We start from the raw sequence: 14,050 nt of genomic DNA, 5'->3' as shown, positions 1-14,050 counted from the left end.
TCCCATTATCACACTGAAACCTCTGGCTCCCAAGAGGCTTCTTCAGCTTACATCTTGCAAATGAAACACAGATTACCATGGTCAGTGTGGGTGTAGGTGATCAGGAATGTTCTTCGTGAAACTGTGCCAGCAATGTGATGGGTCGTACTCCAACATCGACGACAACTTTGATACAGAAGATGATCTCGATGATGCCCTTGCAGTACCACTGAAGTAGCCTAGGTGACAGAAGGTATTAATTCTTGTAATATTTTGCAGCATTATGCACCTTTTCAAATCACTTTTTCTCTATCACAAAAATAAAACCATTCAGTTCCATTTTTCCAATTGAAGAACAGCAATAATTCACTGTTCAGCCTGGACCTTTCACAGTCCTTGATTCATTTTCTTGACCTTGCATTGCCCAAGACCCTCACCTGGACCTTCCCGTGCCAAAGAATCGACAGCTAAAATGAGACGAGGAAAAAAAAACTACATGCATGATATCAGTTTGAGTATTTCTTCACACACTGATAGTTCACTATACAATTTATCTGCCACTTGTATCCATATTCTATCACTGAACACCTCGTTCCTTTCAGTAGGAGAACCTGCTCAGACCAATAATCCAACCGTGCTTGGCACTCTCATTTAATGACAAATTTACATGACCACCTACAGATTTCATACCCATCTTTCTATTCAGTGTCATTACCTAATATGTTGCGAATACAGTATTATTTGTCAATGCTTTGATCAAACATGCTTTCCCAACCATTCATTCAAACAACCTCCTATGCATAACACATGAGAAGTATAGCTCTGATGAGAGATAAGACAGATGGGAGTGATTGTCTGGCTGTAGGGTACAGAAGGCATTTTTATAATTTTCGTGTTACTACTTCCCCCCTTAAGAGAAAATTGAATGTTTACAGACGACTCTTATAAGAAATTTAATGTACTTTCACATGCTGTACAGGTTTTCATTGTTATCATGTATAATTTTCAAGTTGTAGGTAGTGGAGCGAAGAGCAAAAAAAAAAAAAAAATCACTACTTTTCAGCATGCTCTAATGCCACTACCACTCATCATAAAATCAAACCTGACTAGTGCATTTTGTAGGAAATTTTGTGTACTTAAATTTGCAGTGTGTGTTCATTTTTGAAAAACACACAGCTTTCAAAATATAAGTAAAAAACCGAAAAAAAGCAAAACTTGACGTTTTTTTTATGTTTTTCATTGTGAAGCTGGCCTCCAACAAGGCAGCCAACTAGGAATTCACATTCAGTACCCTGAAAAACATATGGAATCATTGATTTAAAAAAATTCTGCAATTTTGTTACAAAAACAGCTAGTTTGGTCACCAGTTGACTGGACTATGAATCATTCCACTTGTTTTAATTGCTATTTGTATGTTGATAATCACTGTTGCTACAGCTAGCTCATGGTCACTGATACCAGTTTCAATGAAAGTATCCTCAAAACGGCCAGCTTTATTTGTTGCCATTTGATCCATCATGGAGAGGCTTCTGATGTATCTGTTCTAGGTAGGTCTCAGAGAAGGTATGTCTGCCACTTATAAAACTATTATTCCCCTCTTGCTTGTTGGATGATTCAATCTCCTCAAATGATGACAATACAATTGAGGAACCTACATGCAACTGAACTTTACATTTTCTCTGAAGTTTTCGGTTACGTCAGGAGATAAGTCTGATGGTCATTAGAAGGATCCAACAATTTGTTTATTTCCAATGTTGACACTGCGCCCAAACTATGTTGCATGCAGCTTCACTTTCTGTCTCAGTAGATTTGAGTTCCTGGTCTACTGCGACGAATACACCATCCCCATTTACCATTAGCCTCTCCGTCTGGTATACACACAAATTTTCCACAAAAATCTTAGTACCATCAATTTCAGATTTTAACCAGCTTCATTTCTCTAGTATTATATGAGCTCCACTTCCTTTTAGGAGTGCTTCAAACTTTGGAACTTCATAGCATATGCTTTGACAGTCAATCACTAGAATTTTAAACTCCTGTCTGTAGGGGACATTTCTTTGGATCTTATCAGACAATTCCTGGTCTCTACAGCTATTATTTGGACTGGATGGAGAATCACCTATATATATATATATATATATATATATATATATATATATATATATATATATATATATATATATATATATATATATATAAATGGTCCTGGGACAGAAAGTGAAGCTGCAAGCAACATAGTTTGGGCGAGATGCAGTGTCAACATTGGAAATAAACAAATTGTTGGATCCTTCTATTGACCATATATATATATATATATATATATATATATATATATATATAAAACAAAGATGATGTGACTTACCGAACGAAAGCGCTGGCAGGTCGATAGACACACAAACAAACACAAACACACACACAAAATTCAAGCTTTCGCAACAAACTGTTGCCTCATCAGGAAAGAGGGAAGGAGAGGGAAAGACGAAAGGATGTGGGTTTTAAGGGAGAGGGTAAGGAGTCATTCCAATCCCGGGAGCGGAAAGACTTACCTCAGGGGGCAAAAAGGACGGGTATACACTCACACACACACACACATATCCATCCACACATATACAGACACAAGCAGACATATTTAAAGATGATATTTAAATATGTCTGCTTGTGTCTGTATATGTGTGGATGGATATGTGTGTGTGTGCGAGTGTATACCCGTCCTTTTTTCCCCCTAAGGTAAGTCTTTCCGCTCCCAGGACTGGAATGACTCCTTACCCTCTCCCTTAAAAACCACATCCTTTCGTCTTTCCCTCTCCTTCCCTCTTTCCTGATGAGGCAACCGTTGGTTGCGAAAGCTAGAATTTTGTGTGTATGTTTGTGTTTGTTTGTGTGTCTATCGACCTGCCAGCGCTTTCGTTCGGTAAGTCACCTCATCTTTGTTTTTATATATATTTTTTCCCATGTGGAATGTTTCCCTCTATTATATTGATATCATTAATTTGAATCCAACAATTACGTTTGTTATTGTCACTGTTGCATTTCGAAATCTTTTCTGTCGTCTTATTTTCCTCTTTCTGTTTTTGCCAGTAGTTTCACTTTGTATTCACCTTCTCCTTTTTACCGTAATCTGCTATACTATTTTATCCCGCCTATATATACTCAATAATACGTAACCCACTTCCAAACCATAACCAAAAAATTTTTTTGCCGCTTTCAGCACTATCACCGCTATAATATCCACCGTTTCTAGTTCACAAACAGTTCCTTTCACCTTTTAAACAACCATTTTGGCCAGTTCTAATAAGTTTCGCTTTATTTCCATTTCCGTTTTTCCCATATCACTTATAATATTTAGCTGCTTCCCACAGGTTTTAATGTCATTATTTCCTCGTCAGACAATTGTTAGCCTCATTTTCATAATCTGCCACCACAAAACCACTCCTTTTAATATGCTACACGCAGTTTTTTCAAAATTTTCCCGAATTTCTCTGTCCTTTAACGTGTTTTGGCGGCAACACAACCACCTAACCTTTGTGTACATTGTTGTCTACCAACCCAAGTCCAACATAGCCCAGCTGTAACCAACACCTTTTCGCCTTTTGTGGATATGTGTGTGTGTGTGTGTGTGTGTGTGTGTGTGTGTGTGTGTGTGTATACCTGTCCTTTTTTCCCCCCCAAGGTAAGTCTTTCCGCTCCCGGGATTGGAATGACTCCTTACCCTCTCCCTTAAAACCCACATCCTTTCGTCTTTCCCTCTCCTTCCCTCTTTCCTGATGAGGCAACCGTTGGTTGCGAAAGCTAGAATTTTGTGTGTATGTTTGTGTTTGTTTGTGTGTCTATCGACCTGCCAGCGCTTTCGTTCGGTAAGTCACCTCATCTTTGTTTTTATATATATTTTTTCCCATGTGGAATGTTTCCCTCTATTATATTGATATCATTAATTTGAATCCAACAATTACGTTTGTTATTGTCACTGTTGCATTTCGAAATCTTTTCTGTCGTCTTATTTTCCTCTTTCTGTTTTTGCCAGTAGTTTCACTTTGTATTCACCTTCTCCTTTTTACCGTAATCTGCTATACTATTTTATCCCGCCTATATATACTCAATAATACGTAACCCACTTCCAAACCATAACCAAAAAATTTTTTTGGCGCTTTCAGCACTACCGCCGCTATAATATCCACCGTTTCTAGTTCACAAACAGTTCCTTTCACCTTTTAAACAACCATTTTGGCCAGTTCTAATAACTTTCGCTTTATTTCCATTTCCGTTTTTCCCATATCACTTATAATATTTAGCTGCTTCCCACAGGTTTTAACGTCATTATTTCCTCGTCAGACAATTGTTAGCCTCATTTTCATAATCTGCCACCACAAAACCACTCCTTTTAATATGCTACACGCAGTTTTTTCAAAATTTTTCCGAATTTCTCTGTCCTTTAACGTGTTTTGGCGGCAACACAACCACCTAACCTTTGTGCACATCGTTGTCTACCAACCCAAGTCCAACATAGCCCAGCTGTAACCAACACCTTTTCGCCTTTTTTCATTCCAGATCTCCAGTTACTTTCCAGTTCACCTTTATCTCTCCCCATATATTTTTATTTTCATTTTCATTTCACCTCATGTTACACTTTCCACCTTCTAATACCATGTCACCCTCACAACACCCCCACAACGACCCTATTAAGTTTTATTTACATTCCCTCCGCAAACATGCTTTCGCCCTGGCCAGATTACGCTCCCATATTCTATTTTCTCAGGCTTGTCTGACATTTGGCATTACCCCCAAAGGCAGGTCTTTAAATATGTCTGCTTGTGTCTGTATGTGTGGATGGATGTGTGTGTGTGTGTGTGTGTGTGTGTGTGCACGAGTGTATACCTGTCCTTTTTTCCCCCCAAGGTAAGTCTTTCCGCTCCCGGGATTGGAATGACTCCTTACCCTCTCCCTTAAAACCCACATCCTTTCGTCTTTCCCTCTCCTTCCCTCTTTCCTGATGAGGCAACCGTTGGTTGCGAAAGCTAGAATTTTGTGTGTATGTTTGTGTTTGTTTGTGTGTCTATCGACCTGCCAGCGCTTTCGTTCGGTAAGTCACCTCATCTTTGTTTTTATATATATTTTTTCCCACGTGGAATGTTTCCCTCTATTATATTGATTATATATATAAACCTATTGTGTGTGTGTGTGTGTGTGTGTGTGTGTGTGTGTGTGTGTGTGTGTGTGTGTGCTACACTAGTCAGCTACCTGGGTAGTGTACACTTGACCCGTTCAGGAGGATCCTACAGTTCTCTACTCTGTAACCCAAGTCTTGAAAGTCACAGTCAAGTTTGTCACAGGACTTCTGAAGTCTCTGGCACATGCCTTTCACTCGATTCAAAATTTGGAAGCCACAATCATTTTCAGGAACAATCCTGTTGATTGTGAGCTTCGCTAAATTCTATGAGCAGGGCTGGATGGTCTTCTTAACTTCTCTGCCAGTCATTGGAATGACCCAGGTATGACCCCAGAACCCAGACAAGAGGCATTGTTTGTTCCAACGTGCACTACAATCTGAAGTTGGTTGGACTCTGTTCCCTCAATGGCTGCCAGAATAAACATTTTAACATGTTGAATGAGGACCCCAGACATACACGCTGAGTGCACGTGGTGTTCCTTCCCATCTTTTACTAACAATTCCATAAGAAGTACAATTCCACAATGTGTCTGAAGTGCTGATGGTTAATAAACCCCTACCCTTTTGTGTTTTCCTCCTCGACACAAGACCCAGGGGGTTTCCCTACACGTGAATGGTGTCTCAGTGCCTCAGACTTGTTGGTTATGGGGATGGGTGTAGCACCCTGAGCTTTCTTTGGCCCCTTTCTCTGCTATACAGGGCACTTAGCCCTACCCTCAGATGCTACCTCCTCACAGTGAAGTGGAAGAAAAGTGATAGATACCATACTTCCTGAGAGAAGACAGGGTCCGCATGAGAAAATCATAATTGAGGTACCTACGATATCTTTGGTACATTACTCTCAGGAGATTTCCCAACACACTAGTCCACAGCAGCTATATGAGGTGGTGGCAGCTGTTGCGGTTCTGAAGTTGTCTGTAGTAGGTGCCATCAAATAGTGGTTGTTGACAGGATGTTGTCTGTCTCACATACATGTAATTTTCAATGGAAAAAATTTCGAGATTTTTCTATAATGTTCTGAAGCATCTACCAATATTATCTAATGTCAATTAACATTGTTGAATGCTCTAGAATATGCTCCAATGTTCCGGAATACAACCTGGAAATGGCACATATTGTTGTAATTGATGAGTTGTGTAACGTAATAAAGACAGAGGAACAATGTCCAAAAATATCTGCTTATAGAGAAAAACTATGTAAGCAAAGAATTCCTGTGTGAGCACAATCTTAGCAACAAAAATTTACAGAGTCCGATACAAACAGATTAGCAAGTACAAAATGTACCAGGGGAAGAAAAGATATTTAAATTCACTAATACAATGATTAACCAAGACAGAAGCGAGAACTTCCCAACAGGATTTCTAAATATGCTCAATGTTCCTGGTGTACCGTATCAAGAAAAATTTTTAAACAATTTCATAAAACTTCACAGAAGTAGAAATGTTACCTCAAAAAGAAAATGGCAAGTCAGCACTCATACTGCAAATTCCACTTATTTCACCTGACTTACCATTTAGCTGTAAAAGCCTCCAATAACCAGCAAGACGAGTATACAGTATGACTATCAATATAAATCCACAGCAAGCATTACAATGTTGTGGGGTTAATCAAAAAACTTATTCCTCTCACAGACAACTAAGTGTAGCATATTAGACAACAACAAAACTTATTCATCTTTCCACCTGAAGGCAAAATTCAGAATGTAGTTTATAACCATACACTCTGAAAAAGACATATGTTATGCAAATGTGGTGGCTAATTGCAAATTTTTCTTATCCAGAAACTGAAGTGAGGAAGAAAAGAAAAATTAATCCAATCCTTTTAGTTAGGAGGGCGAGTCAAATGAAAGCCTTAAATATTTTTAAAAATATTATTTATTGTGCAGAAGTGGTATAAAATTGTATCACTTTTCAACATAACTTCCCCCACGCTCAATGCAAGTCCTCCAGCACTTACAAAGTGCATAAATTCCTTTAGAAAAAAATTCTTTTGGTAGTCTGCGCAACCACTCATGCACCGCGTGGTGTACCTCTTCATCAGAATGGGACTTCTTTCCTCCCATTGCGTCTTTGAGTGGTCCAAGCATATGGACATCACTTGGGGCAAGGTCTGGTGAGTATGGTGGATGAGGAAGACACTCAAAATGCAAGTCTGTGATTGTACGGGCAGTGTGGGGCCTTGCATTGTCATGTTGCAAAAGGACACCTGCTGACAGCAATCCATGTAACATTGATTTAATTGCAGGCCGCAGATCATTTTTTAGGATATCTGTGTACGATGCACTGGTAACAGTGGTCCCTCTAGGCATGCAATGCTCCAAAATGACACCTTTCTCATCCCAAGAGAGAGTCAACATAACCTTCCCTGCTGATGATTCTGTTTGAAACATCTTTGGTTTTGGTGATGAGGAATGGCACCATTCCTTGCTTGCTCTCTTCGTTTCTAGTTGGTGGAAGTGAACTCGGGTTTCATTCCCAGTAACACTTCTTGCAAGGAAGCCATCACCTTCTTGTTCAAAGCCCCAAAGAAGATCTTCACAAGCATCAACACGTTGTTCTCTCATTTCAGGAGTCAGCTGCCGTGGCACCCATCTTGCAGACACTTTGTGAAACTGGAGCACATCATGCACAATGTGGTGTGCTGATCCACGAATAATCTGTAAACACGCTGCAATGTCATTCAGTGTCACTTGGAGGTTTTCCTTCACCATGGCTTCAACAGCTGCAATGTCCTGTGGGGTCACAACTCATTGTGCCTGACCTGGACAAGGAGCATCTTCCACTGAAGTCACACCATTTGCGAACTTCTTACTCCATTCGTAGACTTGCTGCTGTGACAAACATGCGTCATCGTACTGAACCTTCATTCGTCAATGAATTTCAATAGGTTCCACACCTACACTACGCAAAAACAGAATAACAGAACGCTATTCTTCCCTGGTGCAATTTGCAAGTGGGGCGGCCATCTTTATACTGATACTGCGACGGTATGTGTGCATCTGCACTAAGCTGCCACCTACAGGCCATTCTGCACGCTGTTTGTAGCATGCTTACCAACTAAACAGGATAACGGCGCAAAATTTCGATTTGTTATTACACATTTAAGGTTTTCATTTGACTCACCCTCTTACTTTCATGAATACTTTAAAAGAAATTATTTTTGGTAAATTAATTTTGTATTCTGTTCTCGTCTGTTGTGTACTGCCTACTGATTGACACAAGCACAACATGGAGACCAAACTTTTAGCTTAACTGCAGGTAGTCAGAATATGTGCCTATTGGATGTTAATGGACTCTAGCTGGATAAATGTTGTTCTGTTGGTTTGAGATGAGTAGAAACTGTTCAGGCTTAGAGTAAAAGATTAGTCACTACTTTATGGAAGGGTTTTCAGAACACACAAGAATTATTTCTTAGTTCCACTGGTTTTATTCCCAATAATACTGAACTGTGCAATTCCATGGGTCCAAAAGTTTCAACGTGACATGACAACACCTTTCAGGTGAATTTTGCTATGTTCATGAGCTGAAGATGCCAGAAGAAGTTTGTCCGTCTGTGTCCCCTGGCTTCATTACAATGTGATTAGAGTACGCATGGATTCAGTACAGATATTGAAAGTACAGTAACTGTTAAGGATATAAAAATTCATAACTGTCTGCACCCCACACAGTGTTTCAAAAAGAAGCTAGGGGGTCTTGACAATTACTTTGAATCTTCATGGATTTCAAGGATGAGCAAGGCTTGGTAAGACTATATAATCTGGATTAAAATATCTTGGGCATAATGAATAACATCTGAACAGAAATAAAATTAAAATATACCTTATGGTTTGAAATACTGACAGTTTGATGATGTTTTCTAGTTTTAAATATGGCAAACTGCTCAATGTGATGTAACAAAATTAATACTTTATTTAACACTAATAGGAATTTATTCACTTAGCGGAAGATAAGGATAACACTAAGACTTGTTAAGAACTGCAAAAACTATCTACATCAGTGATCTGCAATTCACACGTTAGTGCCAGGCAGAGGGTTCATCAAACCACTTTTACGCTCTCTCTCTTCCATTCCACTCTCTCTCTCTCTTCCATTCCACTCTCAAACAATGTGCAGGACAAATTAATACTTGAATCTTTCCATGCGAGTATTTTATTACAATGACCATTTCTTATTAAGTAGGTGTGCACCAACAAAATATTTCTGTGTTCAGAGGATCAATTTGGTGATTGTAATTTCAGGGAAAGGTCTCACTGCAACAGAAAAACACTTCCATTTTAACAATTTTAACCCCAACTCTTGTATCATATCCATCACACACACTACGCTATTTCACAATAATACACAACAAGTTGCCCTTCTTTGAAATTTTTCTGTCAATTGTCAATCCTATCTGGAAAGGATCCTACAATGCAGCAATATTCTAGCAGAGGACAGTCAAGCATTTTTAAACGTAATCTCTTCAGAACCAAAAGGCTGATAGTTAATAATACATACTGATCTAACAGATGGTCATACAAATGAATTGGAAAATTTCAGGATGTAATCAATAAATAAATTAATAAATTAAGACACTTTGTGTACAATGGCTCACATTCCTAATGTTTCAGAAACAACATGAAGTGATATCTTCAAATATACTGGATGTTTAAAAAAGAATATATGTATTACAAATTATTATTTGTCCAAACTATCAATCGCTGTGCCTTGGCTCGACTACTGGAGAAACGAATATAGTCTAGTTTATATTAATAGCCGTTAGATGCATCGAGATGCAGTGCTACAGACAAATGTTGAAAATTAAGTGGATTGATAAGGTAAGGAATGTGGAGGTTCTGTGAAGAATTGGAGAGGAAAGGTATATGTGGAAAACACTGATAAGGAGAAGGGACAGGATGACAGGACATCTGTTAAGACATGAGGGAATGACTTCCATGGCACTAGAGGGAACTGTAGAAGGCAAAAACTATAGAGGAAAACAGAGATTGAAATACATCCATCAAATAATTAAGGACTTAGATTGCCAGTGCTACTCCAAGATGAAAAGGTTAGCACAGAAGAGGAATTCGTGGCGGGCTGCATCAAACAAGTCAGAATAATCATGGAGGAGGGAGAGGGAGGGAGGGAGGGAGGGATTGGGGGGGGGGGGGGGGGGGGGAGGATGAGTCGAACATTCGCAGATGGTATCGACAGACTCTAGCTACAGGTTGTGTATGTAAAGGAAAGAGTCCTGGCCGCACTTGTGTTCCTGAACAAAATGTTGCACGAATTCAAACTGCATTCCAGTGCAGTCCTTCAAAATCAACTCGTCATGCCAGTCTGAAGTTACAACTGCCTACAACAACAATTTGGCGTGTTTTGCAACATCGGTTGGTTGTGAAGGTGTATAAGTTACAGCTGTTACAAGCTCTGCGTCCTGATGACAAAAACAAATGTGTCGCATTTTGTAACAAGATTCTTGATGCTATTGACAATGATAACACTTTTGCACAACGCATCGTGTTCAGTGATGAGGTGACTTGCCATGTTAATGGTCAGGTAAACAAACACAATGTTCGAATTTGGGGCCTACAGAACCCACATGCAGCCAAAGTTAATGTGTATTGTGCAATATCCCGATCATCTGTTTACGACCCATTCTTCTTTTCATTTTTCAACAAGACAGGGCACCCCCTCACTGTAGCCACCAAGTGCGTGAATATCTGAATGAAACTCTACCGAACAGTTGGATTGGTCGACAAAGAGCTGGCGACTTAGCATGTCTCAGCTGGGCTCCATGGTCACCAGATTTGACATCGTCTGACTTCTTCCTATGGGGTTTCGTTAAAGACAACAATTATGTACCACCATTCCCACAGAACCTTGAAGAGTTGAAGAACTGCATCCATACGATCATAACATCCGTGACCAAGGACATGCTTGTTCGAGTATGGGAGGAATTTGAGTATTGATGTGACATTGTTCGTGTTACTGATGGAGGACACACTGAACATCTGTAATCTGAACTTGAGAGATTCATAAATGTGTGTGTAAAGTTTCATATTTGTATGTCTTAATGTTTAATAAATATATGCATTTGAAATACGTATATTCTTTTTTTAAACACCCTGTGCTACTAATTTTAGTCACAGATAGACCAATCAATGACTATGCCGCTGCAAGTGATGTTTAATACGGGTGCTTGTATACAGAGAAAGTAACATACATTACGACAGCTACCTTTTTATTGTTGTTGTTGTCTTCAGCCCACAAGACTTGTTTGATGCAGCTCACTATGCTACTGTATCCTGTGAAAGCTTCATCATCTCTGAATAACTACTGCAACTACATCTTTCTGAATCTGCTTAATGTATTCATCACTTTTTCTCACTCTACAATTTTTGCAGCTCCCCCCCCCCCCCCCCCTTTCCCTCTACTACTGAATTAGTGACCCCTTGATGTCTCAGAATGTTTTAATCTAGTCAGGTCAGGCCACAGCTTTCTTTTCTCCCCAATTCTATTCAGTACCTCGTTATTAGTCACGTGATCTACCAATCTACCTTTTTAATATTAAATGAAACACAGGAAATTAAATGCTAAATCACATAAACAAAAATATCTCTCTTCCTATAAGACCTAATGCAATTATGAATCATCATACTTCCAAACAAATCACGAAGTGACAAATTTCATTATGGTTTTGTAACTATACCTTTTCCGAGTCCATTAACTGACTAGAATTGTCTTGAACTTGCAAATGGAATTAAATAAGAACATGCACAATACTGAGCAAACTTCCCGTAATTACATTCTCATAAGGTAGCAAGTGACATTTCCACTATAAATCTAGCATTTATTGATGCCCTCTCAATGACTTCACCACCACGATTGTGCACTGAAGTATTTTTTAGTAATTTTTTATATAGCTAGTTCTTAGTAATTTCAATTCTGACATATTAATGGGTGAATTTACCAATAAATTCTAATTTTGAAATGTTTAAGTGAAAATGCAGAATAATGTGAACAAAGCTGCAGGAGCAACACCAAGATGAAGTGTTTATTGCTCCTTACATGGATGTCATGGAAAGAAGGCAGGGGATGGAAAGGAAGAGGATCTTAAAATTTGAGTCACAACATCAATAGTTATAGTTACAACTTTATCTTTGGATAGTTTTTCACAAGATAATGTTTGTCTGCAAATAATGATCTACGAAATCAAAGCTGGTTAAAATGCTGCAATCTATTAGCTCAACCTTTGAGATCTGTCACAAAGGCATATGATAGTGGACTGGTGTAATGTGATAAAATTTATATAGAAAGTATCTAAAAGCATTGAGTTTATGTTGAACATTTTCAGATATATAAAACACACAATACAGTAAATGCATTAGTTTTTATTATAATGATATACATTTACAAAATTAATAAATAGATATTTCAGATTAAATATAAGAGACTGCCTGTTACCAGACATAAGGCAAGAAGGTACTGATAGAATACCTCAGGTAGTTTAATAAAAATTTCAAAGTACTGAGACAGGCAGTCAAGAATGTTACATCAAGTCATGTTTACAGGACCAGTAATTCTCAGTCTCATCATCAGTTTCTTTCTCTATTATATATTTACAAAAACTGAGATTCAGTAGGCCTATTACAAATAAAGAACTGCAGAATTGGTTTGAGAGACCCAAGCTGCTGGCACAGACTGAATTATTGGAACTGAACTTAAGACTCGTAAATTCTGTAAAAGTCACTTGAAATTAAGAGATTCGATAAAATGGATTTAACACATAGAAATGAATATTCTAAAAAAGGAGTACAAGAATTGACAAAGAAAACTATAAATTTAATTCATCAAGCTCAGATTTTACTCCGTCTCTCTCATTCATAGCTACAACACTTTTTCCTTATTTTATTTTACTTGGTCTTTCCTTATTTTTTTCTTAAAATTCAAAAGTTATTTGTTGAAATAATCAGTTTTAAACATTAGCACAACTAATTTTATTCATCTTGTGCATACTTATATTTTGGCTGTGGCAACATAAAGGAAAACAATCACCATGTTTCATTTTGCACCAGCAGATAATAGAGACACAGCAGATAATTCCAAAGCACTTTTATTATTCTGAGCCTCAGTTGATGACAAAATGATTCTGTAAAACGAAGTCTTACTCTGACAGACTCCTAGGCCAAGAATTGCTCATACAGTGACATATTTACCAATCAAAATCCTGTCATTAACAAAATCACACATGTCCATAGTATACATTTGCACACTTCAGACACCCCGTGGAATGTAATCTAAATAATCAGCCTTGAAATTTCAGTTTTACACACACAAGAAAGTACAATAAATCTCATTTGAAAGAGTGGCAAATGCAATAGCACAAATGTCCTATTTCCAATAATACGAAATCATTATGTATAAAACATCTAGTCTACACATAAAAAAGAACAGCAGGATACTGTGAAATACTGTCTCACAATCAACCCATTTATTTTAAATACACAAAAGAAATTTATTTTACTTAGACATTTGTCATGCTGAAAAGAGCTTGTTGCACTTCCAAAATTGAAGGATGCCTCGCTATTTCAGTTGAAGGTATGGCTGTAGTACCCACAACACGAACTTTATGTTTTGAAGCAGGAATGCTGTTCAGGTCTAAAATGTCTGCAATCTCCTCACTGTTTTTTGCATTGGGGAGATCCTGCAACACAGATAAGAACCAGTTATTTTGTACATATTACAGGACATGGTGCCAAGGACCTGTAAACATGTTTTTCCTCTTTCTTTTCAACCCCAGTTACACAAATTAGTTGACACCATGGGCTTGGTAATTGTCACACATCTTTTGTGCATATTTTTTTCGTATTTGTCCATATCATGTCTTTCTTTATCATTCAAACTAATTCTGCCTCGCAAGCACTGCCCT

General features: G+C 38.2%; 1 protein-coding gene across 1 annotated transcript in view; it reads right to left on the bottom strand.

Annotated features, from left to right (window-relative positions):
• Nucleotides 1-12,492: 12,492 nt before the first annotated feature.
• LOC124787949 (ADP-ribosylation factor-like protein 3) overlaps nucleotides 12,493-14,050 on the bottom strand; it is a 59,949-nt gene continuing 58,391 nt past the window's right edge. Inside the window, exon 4 of the mRNA XM_047254953.1 lies at nucleotides 12,493-13,825. Coding sequence (XP_047110909.1) covers nucleotides 13,646-13,825 — 180 coding nt within the window. The 3' untranslated portion in view covers nucleotides 12,493-13,645. The remainder of the gene's footprint in view (nucleotides 13,826-14,050) is intronic.

This window comes from Schistocerca piceifrons, chromosome 1 (assembly GCF_021461385.2).
Source record: "Schistocerca piceifrons isolate TAMUIC-IGC-003096 chromosome 1, iqSchPice1.1, whole genome shotgun sequence".
Classification (NCBI taxonomy): Eukaryota; Metazoa; Arthropoda; class Insecta; order Orthoptera; family Acrididae; genus Schistocerca; species Schistocerca piceifrons.
This window is presented reverse-complemented; position numbering and strand designations above follow the sequence as displayed.